The 20204-nt window shown below is 56.1% G+C and overlaps 1 protein-coding gene and 1 pseudogene across 5 annotated transcripts; one reads left to right on the plus strand and one right to left on the minus strand.

The window, feature by feature from the left end:
* Window positions 1-127: 127 nt before the first annotated feature.
* On the minus strand, window positions 128-19793 carry HSPA12B (heat shock protein family A (Hsp70) member 12B). 5 transcript variants are annotated; one of them, XM_038571719.1, is made up of 15 exons: window positions 19680-19745; window positions 18960-18963; window positions 14141-14200; window positions 12362-12459; window positions 12141-12191; window positions 11212-11336; window positions 7967-8153; window positions 7553-7657; window positions 7136-7252; window positions 5121-5295; window positions 3840-3926; window positions 3309-3413; window positions 2934-3192; window positions 2333-2436; window positions 1086-1723 (listed from the first exon to the last, which is right to left on the minus strand). In XM_038571719.1, exons 3-15 carry the CDS (start codon window positions 14181-14183, stop codon window positions 1086-1088), a joined length of 2094 nt encoding a protein of 697 aa, XP_038427647.1. In that variant the 5' UTR covers window positions 14184-14200; window positions 18960-18963; window positions 19680-19745. The 5 variants fall into 5 exon arrangements, with proteins under 5 accessions (XP_038427646.1, XP_038427647.1, XP_038427649.1 ...); XM_038571718.1 differs by lacking the exon at window positions 18960-18963 and having other exon boundaries at window positions 128-1723; window positions 19680-19793; XM_038571721.1 differs by lacking the exon at window positions 18960-18963 and having other exon boundaries at window positions 7967-8069; window positions 19680-19793.
* Window positions 8565-9472, plus strand: LOC111092247 (annotated as a pseudogene).
* Window positions 19794-20204: the final 411 nt, after the last annotated feature.

Genomic DNA, 20204 nt, shown 5'->3' on the forward strand with positions numbered 1-20204 from the left:
AGTGGCGAGTTCTGTTTGGGATGTTTGACAGAGAGCAGCGCCCCCTTCTGGTCAGTGTCCAGCTCTGCGCAGAGCCGAAAGCACTCCCTTTTTTGAACCAGCCCCCTCCACTACTCCTCCATTGGGGTCCTTTCTTGTGAGGTATCAGCAGGCTATACCCCACCTGAAGCATAAATGCTTTATTGTCGCCTTAGGGTTCTCAGGCAGGTGGGCAGCTGCACGTCATGGGTGGGGAGGTAATGTCCCAATGGCACACTGAGTTGACGGCAGAGCCAGGATCAGCCCTTAGTTCTCCAGTCTCCCTACAGTCCTCCAACCTCCTACTGTCGGTGGCTGGGAGAGGGTGCAAGAGGGTCATTCATAGGCTGCCCTTGGGGCCTTCTCAGATGAGTCATTTGCCCTGATTGAAGGCCCCCCAGCCGGCTTCCCCCACATCTTCTCATAAGTGCCTTCATCCCGTATCCTTCTCATTATCCTGTTAATTGAGGCACTTTAAAGATTAGCAGTCATACTTGGATGGCCAGTACCACACCCGGGAAGGTCCCATACCCCTGTGCCGCTTGTGCCAGCCTCCAGCCATTTATCTACACCGTAGCGTTTCTCTGTCCAGCGCCCTGTGCTGGCTAAGCCCATCAGTCCATGTGCTGGGCCCTTCAGGCCCAAACTCTGCACATCCCCCGTCCTCCTGCAGCCGCCCTGGCCGGCCTCTCCCAGCTACCTCCACCTCCCACCCCTCCACCCACCCAGTTCAAACCGTGGTTTGGTCTTCTGGTGCATGCTGCCTTCGAGGTCACGTGCCCCCTGTGAGCACACCGTCCTACAAACCTTTTCCCAGTCCTTGACCTCAGCCCTTGGCAGAGCTTTTCAGCCTTCCAGTCAGCGGACCCGGGCCCAATTCCAAAGCTAGAGTCTGTCCCCACCCATCCTGCGACCTCATCTTCCCGGGCAAAAGGGAGGGGGAAGAGGCGCTGACTTCAGAACCAGCAGCTTTGTCCACGCGAGCCGGCGCCCCAGACCCGGGACCGCAAGAGGGCGGGGCCCAGCACAGGGTGGGGCTTGGCACCGCGCCCCGCGCGCGCGCGCCCTCAGTGGGAAAGGAAGTCGATGGCGGCGCGCACGGAGCGATTGGTGCTGACGTCGACGGCGGTGACCTTAATCTCGGTGTCGCCGAACTGCATGGCGGCGCGGATCTCGCGGCGGCCGGGGACCGCGCCTTCGGAGGGCTCCAGCTCGAGGCTGAGCGCGCCGCACTTGCGCACGCCCGGGTCGGTGATGAAGCGCGCGTCCTCGGCGGCGCAGCAGTACAGGTTGATGAGCACGCGCCGCTGGCCCGGCCGCGCTGGGCAGTAGCTGCGTCTCACCTCCTCGCCCAGGGCCACCGACTGCTCGGCGGCCACGAAGCGCTCGAAGACGTCGGTGCACCAGCGGCGGCCGTCGCGGACCAGCAGTTTCTCGGGCGGGTGGCGCCCGGCCACGAAGCGGTTGAGCACGCCCACGCCGTAGGTGAGCGGCGAGCGGCGCACGCGCACCACGCCCGGCGCCTGCCCGAACAGCACGGCGCCCTTGAGGATGGTGAGACCCACGTCGTGCGGGACCACCACGCGCAGGCCGCGGGCGCCCAGTGCCGTCTGCACCGCGTGCTGCAGCACGGCCGACTCGGCAAAGCCGCCCACCAGGAACAGCAGCTTCACGCCCTGCACCTCGGGCCGCGCCAGCAGCGCCTCTGCGGGGAGGGGGGGGGGAGGTGAGAGCTTGGAACAGGAGGTGAGAGAGCACCTGCGGCCACAGGCCCCTCCCCTCCGCCATCCTGTACACAGCTGGCAACTAGAAACTAGCTATTTCACTCTAAAACAGTAGCCGGGTTCTGATGAAGAAAAAGCGAGAGTTTTCATTTAGTGCTTCTGGCAGTCTTCGCGGGCTCTGCTTCCCCAGCATGCTACCCCCTTTCCTCTCCCACCACAATGTGGAGGGCTAGATAAGGATACGCATTTACACGTACTAAGTGTCTACTGCCGACTGTGTGCGCATCTCTAGATGTTTCAGCTCATTGAAATCCCTGGGATCACAGTTTTGGGAACCCAATACTATCGCCCGATTTTATAAGTAAGGAAACCAAGGCACCAGAGGTTCTGTCACTTGGAGAGACTACGCATATCATCCCTCCTAGTTCTTAATACCCACCACACTGTGTCCTCCAGGTGTTCCAGATGATTCTGGGTCTCATTGCAGTGTATGGATGTGTGGATGTGTCCAGGCACTAATAAGGAAGAATCATTTCTGCACCTGAGTGTGAATGCGGGGGTTAGTGGAGGACCCAAGCTCAGGCACTCACCTATGTGCTGGATGATCCCACTGACGGTGGGCTGAAAGAGCTCGTTCATGGCCTCGCAAGACATCCTGAGCATCCCCTGTGAGGACCACTTCACGAAGTTCACGCTGTTGATGAAGGGGGGCACAGGCTCATGGGTCAGGGTCCAGGGTTCTTCCAGGGTTCCTGGAAGGCCAGTGTGGCTGGGTACTGACTGCAAATTGTGTGTTCTTCCAACCCCACTCCCTCAGGGGCTTTAGCAGCCCGCCTGCGTTCCAGGCATGAAGTCCCAGGAGAGGAGCCTCTCTTTGCTTCTGGGCGGAGGAACAAAGGCACACTGCCTGGTATAGGGTGTGTGTTTGTGTGTGGCTGTCGAGGTGGGTGTGGTGCAAGGAGAAAGTTACTGGCCCTTCCTCCAGGCTCAAGATTTGTGCCCCAGTTGGCACCCGGGTTCTAGCGGATTCTAGCTGGGATGCTCATGCCCTCCGCCTGCTGTCGGCTGGCAAGAAATGTGCACGGGGCAGATGGGGCGGATTCCCACTGTCCTGTGGGACCCACATCCTCCCTTGCAGGGGCTTTCCCCAGCCGCAAACCCTGGTTTGAGTCCGTGGTCCCCGGGCCCCACCTGCTGCGGCGCAGGGCTGTCTCCACGTTGTGCCCTCGCTGCTTGCGGTAGAAGTCGATGAAGGAGAAAGGCAGGGAGATGTTGAGCGCCCCTGCACGGTGCGGGCCTGCCGTGCGTTTGCGGGCCTCGAAGGCGATGGTCAGATCCACCCAGGCTGCCGGCCGTTGCCTTTTGAAGGTGGTGATGAAATCCTCGCCGAAGATGCGGCCCAGCAGCTGCTCAAAGGCCAGGTCCACGCCCACCGCGCCATAGGGGCCGCCTGGGGTCGGGCAGGGGAGAAAGGGGACGTCGGCGCAGACTCCGCCGCCAGAGGGCGGTGGCAGGGCCCGCGAGCCCTGGGTACCCAGCGTGCTGCCTGGCTGGCTACTTACTCACCGGATGCCTTGTAGAGTTCCTTGAGGGTGCCATGTGGCTGCTCCAGCTGGTGCACCGTCAGGTCCACCGTGCCTCCTCCGCAGTCTGCCACCACGTAGCGGTCTCCTGTGGCGGCGAGCGTGAGCACACACTCCTGGTCTGCTTTGCACCCTCAGCTCTGCTCCCCTTCCAGATTCACCCAGCCCCCAGCCCTGCCCCACACCAGAGACCCTTGCCTGCGGGGAGGATGGGAGTAGGAGTGGCTGTAAGGGGCTTCAGGTAGTTGAAACTTAGGCCACCGGGAAGGGGCGCAAGGGTTTTGGGGAAAATGTTTCCAGGACTCTATCAGCAGAGAATCCCCCGGAGAAGTGAGAGTTAGGGGTGAGGCTGAGTGACATGGAGGTGCAGGTGACCATGGGAAGACTACCAGGTTAGGTGCAGCTGATGGAGGAGTAGGGGCAGGGTTTCTAGGGTCTGGAACCCACTTCAAGAAGGTTCCCTTGCCCCTACGGTTCCCCTCAGGGCCCAAGAAACATCCCTCTGTCCCCCCACCTGCTTGCATCTCTGCCCACAGCTCTCCAACACCAGACTCCACCAGGAATGTACGGCTGTGGCGGGACTTGCGCAGCTGCTCGCGGGCTGGGGTTGGGGGGGAGGCAGGGAGGGACAGCAGGACAGTGGGGTTAGAGGGAGGTGCCTCAGCTACCAATCTTGACCCCCATCCTCCCACCAGTACCCTCCATGAGTATCTGGACCAGCCAGTTCTCCTGAAACTCCTGCTCTACTACTTCTAACTAGGAGAAGGCAATGTTGAACCTCAGAGGGTCCAGAAAAACCTGATGGGGTAACCAACAGCTGAGGGGAAGTTTTTCTGGCTACAGTACATTCCCTTAACGCTGGCAGGCTTGAGGCATGGCAAAATCAGAGTTGGGACAGTTTGGAGGACCTGTGCGTAGCTGGGGGAGGTGGGGAGAGGTTGGTCCTGGGTGATTCAGGGGAGCCTAGCGTTAGGGACCTCTCCTACTTACAGGAGATGGTATCTGGGAGAGTGACTAAGATTGACCATAGCAGTCTCAGGGCCCAGTCCAGGGACACTGGAGCTGGAGCTTGGTAGCAGGAGCTCAAGGCTATTGTGGGGGAAGGGGAATGACAGCTGATGTGCCAGGATGGGAGAGGCGGCTGATTCAGTGGCTATTTAAGACAAAACCCTTAGAGACCACCTTTGGCTCAGAATGGGAGCTGACGGGATCCCTGGGTGGTGCAGCGGTTTGGCGCCTGCCTTTGGCCCAGGGCGCGATCCTGGAGACCCGGGATCGAATCCCACATCGGGCTCCCGGTGCATGGAGCCTGCTTCTCCCTCTGCCTGTGTCTCTGCCTCTCTCTCTCTCTCTCTCTCTCTCTCTCTCTCTCTCTCTCTGTGTGACTATCATGAATAAATAAATTAAAAAAAAAATCTTAAAAAAAAAAAAAAAAAGAATGGGAGCTGACTTCCTCATTGTCAGTACCTGAGCACCTCCCCTCAGGACAGTTTGTTTCCCCCTACCCTCAGATTCAGGATGGGCGCTGAGTCCTACCCTCCTCAGACAATGATCCTCCAGGGCAACATGAAATCTCTGTCCTCAGATTGGGCTTCCCCAGGTCAGGGCTGTGCCTCCTCCCTCAGACTGAATTGCACCAGAGATGTTTCTGCCCTCTCAGATTGGGCTGGAGACGGGGGAGGAGGGGTTATCTCCTCTTTATGTTGGACATGGCCAAGCCTCTGGCCTCAGTGACCCTCCAACCCTCCAAGGGCAAATGTAATACCATTGGGTAGTGCCCCTGGGGGAAGCTCACCCTGCCGGAAGCTGGAATCGATGGAGCGACGCTCACCCAGGCGTCCACTGCCTGGAGCCCGGCTGCTTAGGTCCAAGAGCTGGTGTAGACGCAGCTTGCGGCAGTAGACAGAGGCAGCCTCTGGCTCCAGGGCGATGAGTAGTTGCTCTGCATCCTCCCTGGACACCAGGCCAGCCTGGGGAGAGGTGGTGGGCAGGGCCAGGGAGCTCTATGGGTCAAGTGTCACACCTAAGCTGGCACCTCTGGGCAGGCAACCAGGGCCTGTGGGGCTCCCACCACCTCTCCATCACACCCCACCCATGGTGGGCCTCTCGCCGCCCCCTCCCCCCAGTGCTGCACACATGTGGAACTGCCTCCCAGCCACCCTGTGACCAGGCTGGGGAGTGGCACCGCCACTGCCAGGAATGCCATGGGGTTACCCAGGAGGAAGAGACCCTAGACAGAGTGAGAAACCTAGAGCACCTGGGCTCTGTCCCTCCAAGCTGCCTAAGGTGGCCCAGGCTGCAGCAAGGTCCCCTTCACATGTGCAGGGCTGGCCAGCTGAGCACCAACTGAAGTGTTAGCCCAGACTCTAGCACAGTGTGTATGGGGGTGTAATGGCCAGACCCCCAATTAGAGGAGATGGTATGTGTGGGGGGTCCCCTTTGGCTCCCTGAACCTTTGTCCTTCATGTCCTTCACCAGGCTGGTTGGCAGAGAATACCCATAGGCCTCCTCACTCCCAGAAGAACTTGCTTCCCCAGAGAATCAGATACAGGCACCAAGAGACAACAGTAAAATTCCAGGTGCCAGGACAGGTCAGTTGGGGGGAGAAAAACACTCGGGATCTTCTGCTTCCTGTATCAGGACAGGGGATCCCTGTGGGAAGTACTCTACAGTTTTGTGGGATTCCCTGGATTCTGACTGGGTGGGGGTTGGGGATGGGTGGGTATCTAGACTTCCTGTCCAGGGTCAGCCCTTCCTGAACTGGCAGCCATGGAACAGTGTGGGAGGAACCAGGGTGGATAAACCGGCAGGGTGGGGGGCAGTGCTTATCCTGGCTGGGCACAGCCTTGCTTTCATCCTGGTCTCTGCAGTAGGGATGCCCACTACCTCAGGGTGAGCTCCTATAAGTGCAGGCACACACAGATCTGACACCTGGAGCATACCTGGCCCATGGTGGGTGGGGGTTGGGAGCTCTGATATCTTCCAGGGGGTGCACTGGCAGGCCTTTTGGAGGTCCTAGGATGTCCCCCAAGGACCAAACAATGGGTCTTGCTCTGGGAGGTTGTGCTTCCTTACTTCCTCACTCCATCTCACTGGAGGTAGGGGGACTTGACTTGTCCACCCTTCCCCCCATTCTCCAGACCTTTGGGCATCTCTTATGGTAGGAAGCCCAGCTTTGGTCCAAATCACTTTCCTTCATCGTCTCATAGTCCTGTGTCCCTTGCTCAAGAAATTACAGTGGTTGAGGCATGGTGGTGGAGTCCCTGACAATACTGGTGCTGGCTGAGGTGGAGGAAACCATCTCACTTGGAGAAGTTTCCCACACACCCCCCAGCAACCAAGACAGACTGATGGATATACAGAAAGCCAGGTGCCTTGCCTCACTGTGGTCAACTGCTGGGTACAGTTCTCCCTCTAGCACTCTCCATGGGACCTGGCTGAGGCTAGACTCCAGTTGAGACCACATTCCTGCTCGGGTCTTTATCCTGTCCATTTCCCTCATTCCTTTCTCCTGAGAGCCCTTCTTCAATATACCACGTGCACAAGAGTCCCTGTCTTGGGCTCTGCTTCTAGGGAACCTGACTTAAGACACCGGCTAAGCTGGCTTGGCTGTGCCTCTTGTCCCCCTGCTCTCTGTTCCTGCAGACTCACACCCTCTCCTGGGGGCAACAACCATCCAGTGTGCTCAGGAGGAGAAGGCCAGAGGTCTTTACACAATGACTGGTCCCAAGGGTGGTGGGTAAAGGAGGGCCTGGGGTCTCCCTGGAGCCCTCCCCAGTGACACCCCCTGCTTTGCTTGCCCGTCCTCACCAGGTAGGCAGCCTCACGCATGAACTGCTTGGCAGGCTGTTTCCAGATGGCAGGCACTGTCAGCACCCAGCGCACAGTGTCCTTCTCTGGCAGCGATGGACACTGCTCCCTCAGCTCCTGGAGCAGGAGGGGGCAGTGAGGGATAAGCTGGTTTGGGTTGGGGTGTGGGGTGTCTTCAGCCTTTAGGGCTGTATGGGAGCTGGAGGAACTACTCAGGCCTCAGCACGACTTCCCAGCTGAGTAGGAGCAATTCCTAACACCCCCTTCCCCAACACCTGTGTGTTCCCCACAGGCTTCATCAGATGGGAAGGCAGGGGCCAGAGAAGATAATTTCTGACCCCTGACGGATAGGGTGAGAGGAGAGGATGGACCCCGGGGGTTCCTGCCTCGGTGGGCAGGGGTGGGGCCACAGCGCACCTGAAGGGCATGCTCCTTGAAGAAGCGCAGGGCATGGGCGAACACCTCCAGAGCTGGCATTTTCTTTCCATTTACAGCCTCTAGCTGGGTCTTCAAGGTGAGATCCTGGCAGGGATATTGGCAATTCTGTCGAAGGTCATAGCTCTGCCCACATTTCCTGACGACCTCTCTCTAAAAATCCCCCCACTTCCTGGTGCTTCCCTTCTGAAGTGTCCTTGCTAATTCTTTAGTAGCTCTGGCCCCAGCCCCTCTCGTTAGCCCCGCCCCTCATCCAATCCTGGCCCCACCTCTAGCCCCGCCCTCTCAGCCTCTCCCCCACCTCTTACCTCTGCTCCCCCTACAGGAGCCCCTTCCTTTCCCCTCCTGGCCCCGCTTCCCTGGCTGGATTGGTCCCCGAACCGGTGCGTGCCTTACAGTGGCACTGTGGATCTTCATCTTGAACTTCTCGAAGTAGAGCCAGTCTCGCGCCTCCTCAGGGTCCAGATCGTGGTAGTAATCGCGGGCTGTGTAGCCAAAACTGTGAAAGGCGCCCTCCGGGGTCAAAAGCAGGCAGGTGGGGGTCTTCTGGTGGGCCACTCCTGGGTCCCCGCCCTCCCATTTCCTGTGGAGGCACAGGGCTGTCAGTGCGGTCCAGTGAAACCTTCCCTTCCTGGGGTTGGGAACCAGCTCTGTGATCAGCTGTATGACCTTGGGCAGGCCACCTAGCCTTCCTGAGCTTCAGTCTGCCTGCATGTAATATGGAAATAATAATACCCACCTCTTAGGGTTCTTGTGAAGATGGTGCTTGGCATCCACTTAAATCTCCATAAATGCTGCTCATGGGATCCTCCCTATCCCTGGGCCACAGGACCCATCAACATTCTCAGCTCCTGCTTCCACCCATGAGGTGCACCATTGGACTTCACTTTGCTGTACTCTTAAGCAGCAGCAGGCCATTATCCACCTGTCTGGGTCTGGCCTCCTGACGTATCCTTAGAGGACATTAGCAAAAGATTTCTCCCAGCCAGATGGTATGCCCCCTTCTAGGCTGTCTTCCACCGCCAAGGTCCTTCAAGGCATTGGTGATCATTCCTATCTGACCCACCTTTACAGCTATCCCCAAGTTGACTGTACCTCCAGCAGGGCTTCAAAACCTGAATCAGATTCCAAACCTCCCCATCTGCAGGTGCCATCTGGATCTCCAGAACTCCCTGTCTAGTTCATTGGCTTGAAACTTCTTTTTCCCCTCCCTCTGCCTTTCTCTGATGCCTGGACCCCTCTAAGCCAAGCTTGTCCCTGCAGCCTTTAGGGGAAGGAACTGGGAATATAGGCAGAAGGAACAGCATGTGCAAAAGTTTAGAGGTATGAAAGAGCACGGGGAACTAGCTACTGTCCCTTCTGCCTAGATTTGTGGTAGCAGCAGTGGTGACCGCCATTCAGTTTCTGGTTCAGAGCTTTTCATTCACGCCCAGGAGCTACATACCCTTGAGGTGACTGGCTAGGGGCCAATAGCTCAGATCAAGGCTCACATAGACTGGGAAGTAACCATCCACATGCTTGAAGGTAAAGTCCATGGTTCCCTGGGCCATGCTGGGAAAGTAAGAGGGCAGACCCAAAGTGGCCAAATAGAAGAAAAAGAAGATAGGCCAGGCCAAACAGTGGATGCAGAACTGGTGCTTTCTTCTTCTTTTTTATTTTTTTAAAGATTTTATTCATTTATTCATGAAAGACACACAGAGAGAGGCAGAGACACAGGCAGAGGGAGAATCAGGCTCCATACGGGGAGTTCGATGTGGGACTCAATCCTGGAACCCCGGGAATCACACCCTGAGCCAAAGGCAGGTGCTCAACCACCGAACCACCCAGGCGTCCCAGAACTGGTGCTTTCTTAATGCTGTGTCCACATTTGGCAAGAAGAAGGGCCCTAGTGCCAACTCTTAAGTCCTTTGTAATCCTGTCTTTCTCTAATAAAGCCATTTAGCCCAGTCAAAGAGAGAGAAAAAGGGAGAGAAAGAGAGAGAAAAGGAGGAGGAGATGGGGGAGGAAAGGTCACTGGTCTCCATGTGGCCACAGACTGGAGGGAGAGAAAAATGGAGAAGAAAAACCAGAGAGGAGGATATTGCTACCATCCAGGTGAGAGAGGGGAGAGCTAAACTTAGGAGTGGTGACCATGGAGAGAAGTGTCTGGGTATTCCAGAGATATTAGGGAGATGGAAATGACAGGGCTTGGTGGCTGGTAGGGTTGGGGGAGGGCTTGGGAGGAAGCCAAGAAGTTTTCCAGTTACTTCCCGTGACTGTCTCCTTCATCAGACAGTGTCCTTTCTTGGTCCTCAGCCCCAGCATGGAGTCCAGCATGGTCTCAGCTGTGTGTGTTGACAAGCGTGCCGGCTTGAATGCCCTGCAGCTCCTAGAGGGCTTTAAGTGCCCAGAGCCTTTGTGGCTTGATATGGATGTGGATAGAACAAAGAAAGGGGAAGGACAGTTCATGCAGGTCAAGTCCCTTGTATCTTTGGGGAAGTGACTCTAATGTTTGTCTCTTCATCCACCCTGCCATCTCATCCTCCCAGGCCCTGGGGAAGCCCCGTTGCTCCCCCATCCCAGTCTGGGATGGAGCTTTGGGGTCTTCTAGAAGGGTCTTCCACCTACTGGCTGCAGCTTCACTAAGACGCACTCAAAGAGGGGATCCCTGGGTGGCTCAGTGGTTTAGCGCCTGCCTTCGGCTCAGGGCATGATCCTGGAGTCCCGGGATCGAGTCCCACATCGGGCTCCCTGCACAGAGCCTGCTTCTCCCTCTGCTTCTCCCTCTGCCTGTGTCTCTGCCTCCCTTTCTCTCTCTCTGTGTCTCTCTCATGAATAATAAATAAAATCTTTTTTTTTTTTTTTTTTTTTTTAAGACACACTCAAAGAAAAGATCAGGGTCTTGAGGCCTAGAGGGGAGTGTCAAACAAAGGCATTGTTCAAACAAAACTTATTAGAATGGGTTTTTTGCACATTTCTTTCATAACAACTGTGGCCTGTCAACTCAGTCAAGCCTCTGATCCTTCACATCCCCGACCTTAACTGGGCCTGGTGCTCAATCTAGGAATCTGCCTGTTGACCACACACAAAGCGCAGCACAGGCTTTCAAGGAAGATATTCATTGCAGCACTTTTTGTAATAGTGAAAAATGAGAGGGGAAGAAACCTCCTAAAACTATCAGTAGAAAAATCATGACACATATGTACTTGTGGGATACTATGCAGCTTTTAAAAGAAATTGTGGCTTTAACAGGAGCTGATATGAAGAACAGCTCTGTCAAACAAAATGCACATCTAGATCCCAGGGGAGCCAGGCAGCTACCTTGTTTTTGTTGTTTGTTTGGTTCCTTTTTCTTTTTCCTTTTTTAAGAAAAAATAAAGCAGGTGAATTAAAAAAAAAGAAAAGAAAAGAAAAGAAATTGCGGCTTTATGTGTTGACATGAAACATCTACAAAAGAATATTGCAAGTTTAAAAGTAAGGCAAATCTTATGATATCCCACTTTTATTTAAAAAACACATATATGTGCATCTCTGTGTGTGTGCTAAGGATGGAGGGAGCTCTGGGGAGATTCCATGTGTCCTCAGTGACAGTCTTTCTGAGACCAGGCCCATCCCAGGGAGTGAAGACCCCCGCTCCCATCTCCCAGCCCAGCTACCCTCACCTCATCATGTGGATGGCTTCAGGATCACTGGCAAAGCTGAAGGCATAGCCACTGGAGGTGGTGCCAAAGTCGATGGCCACCACCACGGAGAAAGGAGCATGCTGGGGGGCTCGGGCCTCGGGCTTCTGTGAGGGCAAGACCCAGAGTTAAGCAGCAGCCTGAGGGCCTGACTGACTGCATACCCAAGCCCCTCCTCTCCTCTGGCTATGGTCCAGACTGGCCCTGGCTTCTGTTACCTGTCCGGGCTCCCCTCGCCTCCCACCCTCCCACGCTCCAGGCTGAGCCCTGGAGCTGCCAACTGCTCAGAATCTCAAAGGCCTCTCAGGTCGCCCTCTGCAGCTTTTGGCTTAAGCATTGGTTTTCCTCTTTCAGTTCTCTGCCCACCTTCTGCCTGGCCATTCCTGAGCCCCACCCCCATCTCACAGCTCCTTGGGACAGCTTTAGTAACACAAGAATCTGTGTATATTTGACCCTCCAGATCTTTGTGGCCACAGTGAGACAACCAGACTGTGTCGGTTTTGTGGCAGAGAAGAAAGGCCTGTGCACATGCACACAGTGGCTCCTTCCTTCTCCCAGGCCAGGCCTGGGCTCTCTGAGAACAAGGGGGGGTGGTCCTCAGGCTGGATCACTAGGGTGACACCACCTTGGTTGGGGTGACCCAGGGAGTTTGCAGGGGCGGATTATATCCTGTATACTTCAAGTTAATAGTTTCCAAGCTAATTTTTAGCAATGTGTCTTCTCTTCCCCAGATAGAACTTGTATTCGGGGAGGGCTATGGGTGACAGGACGTTGAGAAACTCTGAAAGGCCCAGTGCTCTAAGGCCCTAAAGTAACTACATGCTCAGATGTCCCCCTGCCATAGGTGGGGTCTGGTCCATGGATGTCATCCCAGAGCGGGGCTGTTTGGGTGTTAGTTCTGTGGGGCTCACCTTAGTAGACTTGTTACCTCTATAGTCCAAGGTCACCTGAGGCTGACTCTTCTGGGAGAGACATGACTGGAGTGTGCTGGGGCAAGAGGCATGGCACCACTCCCAGCCCAGCCCAGGCCCCACCAGGACTCTGCTAGACACCAGGCTTTGCTCTCTGGAGCACGACCCATCTCCATAGCATCCAGGCCACCCACCACCAAGATCCTTGCTCCCAGGCTTACTGGAGACTGCGAGGGTGTGAGTGGAGCGATGCCACAGCTTTCCTGGGTCCTTGGGGAGCCCGGCGGGCTGGGCACAGGGGACCGCTCAGGGCTAGAGCCTGCAAAGAGAGGGCAAGTCACTCTGGCACAATCAGGATAGGGGCTGATGGCCTGGCACTAGGAGGTTCTCCATCAGTCCTCACTGGGCTGAGACAAGAGGCACCTTGCTGGGGAAGTGGGTCTAGTGGGGGAGGGAAAAGACAGAAGAAGGGGCAGATGGAGGGCCTGTTTAGTCAATTTGAGGTGATCTACCCCTGAAGGGTGGCTCAGGCCTCACCTGGTGACTCCTTGTCTCCCCCAGCATCCCTCAGACACAGCAAGGGGAGGGGAAAGATGGAGAAGCATTATGGGGGATGGAGGAGACTGAGTCCAGAGCCAGAAGGGCAGAAGAGATGGGGTGAGTGGGCTCCTGGGGCAGAGGTGAGGGTGGAGGGCAGAGAAACCAGGGAAGATGGGGATGCACAGAGGGAACTGAGCAGGAGGTGGGGCTGCTCCCCTCCCCAGTAGCATTTGGCCACATGGTTCTAATCAGGAGCTGAAGGAGCCACCCTCCCACCCTCCCTTCACTAAGGGCCAAGGACGGTCCCAGCCAGCTGCCTGATGAGGACCAAGAAGGGGAATGGAACTCCCCCAGCCCAGCCCTGAGCTGGGGGTGCCCACAACACTAGGACGTTGGCTTCTGAGCCTCCCTTCACAACATGCAGAAACCTGGAGCTGGCATTTGGGGGCAGGAGGCAGAGCAGCTCCGGAAGGCAGCCCCAAGTCTGGCTTGTCAGGCAGCTCAAGGGCCTGCCTGGCCAGACATCCCCTGGGTGGGGGCTGGTGGCTCATCACCACCAAACTGGGGGTACTGCGGCTGCCCCGAGATTTAGGTGTGGGGATAGGGAGGCTGGCCCAGGAGGCTCATGGGGTCTGGTGTGCAGACTCATTGGCATGTCAAACATGTCTGGCTGGCTTTAGGCTGAGCCAGGGCCAGGGCCTGTGTTCCTTCAGCAGCTGTCCTGCCCTGAGAGGTCCTAGCTCTCCCTGGCCTTGGGGCACCCCGGGGAACATATGTGAGGCATGGGGTGGGGGGATGCTAGGAAGTGCCTAGGTAGGGTCAGAGTCTGTCCCAAGGTGCTGGAAGGGCAGGGGATGGCGGCCACTCTCCCAGGGCTCCTTTCTCTAGGCGGTCAGTATAGGCCCAGGCCCTGCCACCAGCTCCAGCTTGAGGCGCCAAGTTGCTGTAGCTCAAGCGGAGCGGAGCAGGGGACGGGAGGCAGGAAGGAAGGCCCAGCCCGCCAGGTCTTTGTTAATGGACTTCCTGAGGAGTGTCCCTCCTGCCTCCTGGCTTCCCACCCCTGCAGAGAGCCCAGGGCCCGCCCCCAGGCCAGGCCACAGGCAGAAGTGGGTGCACACATGCAGAATTCTGTGCATGCAGACCCACCTGCCAATATATATGCACTGTCACAAAGGTCCTGCACACAGAGACTTGCCCGCAGGCAGAGAGACAGACAGACAAACACAAATACACTACTACCAGGTCCCATGTTCACAGAACTTGCTCAAGACATGTACACACATACACATGGTCCTGTGAGTGTTGGGTGCACACACTCACAGACATACACTCACACACACAGTCCTGTGTCTGCTCGCTCAGAGTGGGAGAGACACCCACATGCAGACTGGGGGTGGGTCTCAGTGCCAGGGCGGGTGGGGTGGTGGGTCAGGGCCAAGGTTGGTGAGGCAGAGTCTTACCGATGTAGAGCCCCTGCAGGCCCACGTCCGGGACAGCTAGCATCTCTGCAGGCCCTGTGACTGTGAGCAGGAACAGACAAACAGAACAGCATTTATTTGTTCTTTTGTTTCCTCCTTGAACGCTTATTTATTTTATTTTATTTGTTTTTATTTTATTTGTTTACTTCTGGCTGGAGTCCTCTGAAATGAATCCCAAGCATCATGTTGCTTCACCTATAAAATCTTCAATACATCTCTCCAGTAGATAAAGGCTTTAAAGACAACACTGCAACACCAGTGTCATGTGTAACAATATTAACAGCAATCCCTCAGGCTCATCTAATGTTTAGTTTCACAGTCCCTGCTTGTCTCAAAAATATCTTTTTAACAGTGGCTTTATTGGAATCAAGATGCTCCTAAATGTTTTCAAGCACTCACTCTGTGCCAGGTGCTAGCAGGCATCAGCGACCCAGAGAGACACTGTTCCTGCCCTGGAGGCCCACAGCCTGGTGGGGAAACTGATTAGAGTCAGATAATCACCCAAGTGAATTTGAGATTACAAAGGATGCTGTCAAGGTCACAGCTGGATACAAACCAGGCAGAAAGGCTGGACTGGTCTGATCCTGTAGGCAGGCCCCCAAGACCCTATCTTATTTTATTTTTTAAATTTTTGAATATTTTATTTGAGAGAGAGAGAAAAAGAGAGACAGAGAGAGGGCATAAGCAGGGGGGACGGGCAAAGGGAGAGGGAGAAGCAGACTCCCCACTGAGCAGGGAGCCTCATGAACTTGATCCCAAAACCCTGAGATCATGACCCAAGCCGAAGGCAGACGACTGAGCCATCCAGGCACCCTTCGGGGACCCTATTTTAGATTTGGTTTTATATGAAGGCCAACAGCAAACCTTGAAAGGTTTGAAGTAGCAGAGCAGAGGTGGAGGCATGACTAAATTGGCATTTTCAAAAGTCCCTCTGGCTGTATGGAGAGTGCAGATTGCAGCAGGCAGCACGGAAGCAGAAGCCCTCTCAGGGCTCCAGGTGATGGATGATAGTGGTGGCTGTATGTCTTGAGACAGAAGCAGAGTTCTCGAGTTAGAGGTTAGAACCAACAGGGCCGATGACAGAAGATGGCCAGATTGGATATGGGGAATTAGGAAGAAGAAGATGTCAAAGGTGACATTGTCCAGTTTGAGCTAGGAGGTGGCCGGTGAGGTGGAGAACACTGGAGAAGGTCAGGCTGGCAGGGGCAAGGGGTAGACTTCTGGGTACAGTTTTGAAACTGCCAAGAGAACAGACAAGGAGCCAGATGACATGAGATGCAGAGGTCAGAGAGAAAGCGGAGGTGGAGATGTGCCTTTGGGAGTCATGGTCAAGGGAGGCCTGGCAGGGAGTAGCGGGGGAAGAGAAGGGAGAATCAGCACAGAAAGGCTGTCTGGAGGAAGGCAGGCTGCCTGAGGAGACTGGACGCCTGCTATGGTTCCAGGGAAGATCTCAGATCTAAGACAAGCACTCGAAGCTAGATGCCTTTAGAAGTTATTAGATGAGCCTCGAAACACTTGTTTTCATTGGCCCAGAGCCAGCATTTCGGTGAATGATGGAGATGGGGTAGAAGTCAAGTGAGCCTCGGCAAGAAGTGAGCAGAGGGTAGGAGAATGCAGTGAGCATCTGCAAGAAGGTTGGCTGAGATCAGGGGCTGGTGTGAGGGCAGTAGCTGCAGGAACACAGAGCTTGAGGAGGGGAGGATATGTTTTCATTTTCTTTCCTAAGATGGGAGGAACCTGAGTTTGTGCCTGTGAAGTTCTAGGGGCCAGGCTGGAGGCAGCAGCATTTGGACCCCTGGGAGCTGTTAGGCCCTGCCCAAGAACTGCTGAGTCGGAACTTGCATTTTAACAAGATCCTACATGGTTCTATGTGCATTCAAGTTTGAGAGATGCCATGCAACGTACCTCTGGGCCAATCTTCAGATCACCCATGCTACTGTCCTCAGCTATAGGCCGGGCAGCCCCACTATACACAGGGGAGGCTGCTCAGAGCCCACTCCCTCTAGCCAGTGGCCCCATCAGGAGGTGTTGCTAACAGAACACAGGCAGACACACAGAGCTGAGCACTGTCACACGCAAACGCACACACCCTTGCTCACACACAGTTTACACAGCCCAGCCCCAGGAAGGACGGACACTTCGACATGTCCAGAATACTCCCCCATGTCCAGCACCATAGAAATTTCCAGACACTTGGAGCACCTGGGTGGCTCAGCGGTTGAGTATCTGCATTTGGCTCAGGTCATGATCCTGGGGTCCTGGGATTGAGTCTCACATAGGTCTCCCCGTGGAAAGCCTGTTTCCCCCTCTGCCTATGTCTCTGCCTCTCTCTGTATGTCTCTCGTAAATAAATAAATTAAATATTAAAAAAAATTCCAGACACTTGCAATCCTGCTGTCAGCAGAGGCGCACAATTTGATGCCCAGGAATGAGAATCACGAGAAAGATAGGGGCTGCTTGTGGGTACTCTGAGCAGCAGGGTGGTGCTAAGAAAAGGGAAAGCCAATAGTAGGCATGGGTATGGCTCTTGAGAGCCAGAACAGGGGCTCAGTTTAGGGGGAGGGAGTGGTGTGCTGGAGGTGGTCCTCCCCAGCCCCAAGAGCTGATTCTGCGTCTCCTCCCAACTCTGTATTCATTGACAGCACATGGGTGACTTGAAATCAGCCACAATGGAAGCATTTACACCACAGAAACTGGCAAACCCTCTACATCAGGTTTTTCTCCCTCTGAGAGAGTTGATGGTAAAACATTTACCAGCACACCACTGGAATGAGGACACAAGGGAGAGGCTGACAGCCCTGTTGGTAGTTTGTTTCAATTCTTCAGCAAACACTGAGCATTTCTTTGTTTCAGACTCTGTGGTAGGAGGTTGAAGGAATGAATGAATTTTCTGGACCAATGCTATTGTATTTGGAGGCGAATCAATCTAGAACCACCAGGAGAAAACGACTCAGGAGTTATCACTCTAAGCTGGATTCCATGTCCAAACTGTGTGCCTACAGTCCTCCCAGCTGTCTGAAGCTGCTCCAGTTATCTCCCATCTCTGAGTATGTGGACACAGAATGCCCCTCCCCTGAGGTCTCAGGGCCAGCAAAGGCCTATGATGGCACCTGGCCAGAGTGATTGTGTCATTTCTGTGCTTCATTGTCTTTCCTGTAAAATGGGTCACACAGGGGACTTGTGAAGACCAACAAGTCCAGGTAAGGAAAGTGGTTGATTAAGGGAGGACTTGTACAGGTGTGAGCAGTTTTCTTTTCCTTCATGGTGTAGATTTTGAATTTCCTCGTTAGAAGTTTTTGGTCTTTTTTTTTTTTAAGATTTTATTTATTTATTCATGAGAGACACAGAGAGAGAGAGAGAGGAAGAGACATAGGCAGAGGCAGGAGAAGCAGGCTCCCTGCAAGGAGCTTGATGCGGGACTTGATCCCAGGAGTCCGGGATCATGCCCCAAGCCAAAGGGGCATGATCACACCCCGAGCCAAAGTGGCTCAACCACTGAGCCACCCAGGTGTCCCAGAAGTTTCTGGTCTTATTAAGACTTTTATTCTAATCATTCTGAGTTCTGGAGGGAGGGAGAACTTAAATCAATCTGTGTTAAAGAAGGAGGATCCTGATGATTCCTTGAGAGATGGAAGTAGAAGGGAGTGGCAGCCTCATATGTCTTTGGGACATCCCCCATCGTGCATACATACCCAGAAACACTTAAAAAGAATGTTAATCATGAAGCTCGAGACAACACTGGCTCCCCAAAGCTATGACTGGGCAGTATCCATAGCTGGACATGGGGTAAAGTAGACCCTCACCCCAGGGGCCCACTAATTCAGACTGGTGATGCTTATGGGTTTGAGCATAACTGGGTGTGGTAGTCTGATTTATGCAGAAAGGAACTTCATTTCCTGGCTACAAGCACAGGCTAAACTCTGGCCCCAGCCAGACCCCAACCCTACCCACAGCCAGACCCTTAACCCTCCCATGGACTGACCCCTAGTCCTTGGCTTCATATTGATCTCCAATCTTCAGCTTCACGCTGACCTCTGGCCCTGACTTCTACCCAATAGGTATGATCTACCCGTCACTGGGGACCAGGATGGGGTGTGGGTGAGTCCATGGACTCAAAACAGGAGACTCCCATTCCAGAGTGCTTCCCAGACTCACAAAAGCCTAGGACTTCTGGGCTGATGGAGAACATTTTCCCAGAATCTCTTCCTGGGAAAGGGGACGTTAAGGCTGAGTACTTACACCCCCAAAGAACACTGAGGGTGTGTAGTGTTGCTGGATTTCAGGACTCCACACATACCTGTCCTCTGCCCATGTAGACAAAGAGCCCACCCAGATCTTTACAGTTCCCCTCCCTCCCCTGCCCGCTTCCTTTCACTGGACCCTGCCTCTCCCATCCACTGTTCTCTGCTCAATGTCCTGCTGGCTCTTTAACGGAATAGGCCTCTGTCAGCAGGCAGAGAGGCCACAGGCATTTCTCCCAAGCCACAGATTGGACCAACCAGGGCCAAGGGACAGATTAGAAATGGCACCCAAAGGGCTGCTCCAGTCTGTTTCTGGAGAGGAACCCTCAAGACCACTAGGAGCTGTGGGGTAGGGGGGCTGCCTCTCCTGTGGTGGGGCAGCGGGAGGCATAAACGGCCTCCCACAGCCCCTCCCTGTCCTCAACTTTTCTTTCCATACATCCTGCCCCACCCCTGTTGGGTCCTCATCATTGCAGCAGCCAGTTCACAAACAACCTCTGTCCCACTGAGCCCAGGATCCGAAGCCCCTCCCATCCTCTGCCCACCAGTCCCCCCATCACCTCCCTTACCCTCTGGGGCTCCAGAGCCCCTTTTGCTCGCACAGGGAGGCCATATTTTAGAGCTCCCTCCTTCGCAGTCTCTCTACCCCCCCCCCCCCCCCCCCCCCACGCACGCTTGCTTTAACAGAGCCGCTCCACCGCCTCTGCAGGGAGTGGAGACCCCACCCTACCTGGGCCCCTGAACTGGCCTCACAGAAAGAAACCAGAGGTCCCTGGTCAGGAGGCCTGCCCACGTCTGGAACTGTAGCATCCTGGCCACTCCGCCACTCTCGAGCTTCCCAGACCATAGGCCCTAGGAACCCTTTCCCCCACCAGGTGACCCCCAAACACACACACAGCCGGGTCTCAAGCCCCAGGTCTCCGTGTCTGGTCGAGGCACTGTGTCCTCCACAAACTGGCTTATGGGAGCAGACCTCGGCCCCACTCCAGCCCCGCAGCCCCACCCCTACCTCCGCCCTGGGGTGTCCTCAGCCCCCCCCCCCCGCCCTCCGCAGAGCCGGTGTGGGGTCCCGAAGCCCGGGTGGGAGCCCACGGTCACCGCTCCGAAGCCCCACTGGAGAGGACGGCGGGCAGGATCCGTCCCCAGCCCGGCCCCACAGGGCTAGGAAGCCTTTTTGGAGGCGGGGGTGGGGGGGGGTCTCAGCGGACAGCCCGGGACCCACCGGACGGCGCACCTCGCCGCCTTTCTCCTCTCGGGGAGCTCCGGCGCCCAGAACTCACCTCCGCGCTCCCGACAGCTCGACCTCCGTCCCGCCGCCTGGATCCCGGGCCCGCAGGCCGTGGCCGTGCCCCGCCGCGGCGGCCGCAGCCCTCGACGTGCGCCGGCCGGTGCCTCCAGCTCGCCGCGCGCCCCGCCGCCCCCGCCCCCGCCCCCTCCCCCAGGCCGGATGGCCGCGCGCTCCCGGCCCAGATGTGCGAGGCCGGGGCGGGGCCTGCCTGCGCGGGCCTCTCCGAGGGGCCCAGCCCGGCCCGCGCCGCCGCCCCTCCCCGCGCCCCCCCTCCGCCCGCCCGCAGCTCCCGGGTGGGTGTGGGGGGCGGTGAGGAGGGGAGGCGGAGGGAGGGAAGAGGAATTCCAGACCCCTGGTTGGCCTCCTGCGGCCGGCGGCGGCGGCGGAGGGGCTCTGTCTCCCCGCCCAAAGGGCCCACCTCGGGGCTCAGCTTAGCGGCTGGTGAGGGAGGGCCCGGCCCAGACCCCTCCTGTCCCCCCGGTCCCGACTCCTCTTACTTACAGTCCCCAATCCATCC

This window comes from Canis lupus, chromosome 24 (assembly GCF_011100685.1).
Source record: "Canis lupus familiaris isolate Mischka breed German Shepherd chromosome 24, alternate assembly UU_Cfam_GSD_1.0, whole genome shotgun sequence".
NCBI classification, from domain to species: Eukaryota; Metazoa; Chordata; class Mammalia; order Carnivora; family Canidae; genus Canis; species Canis lupus.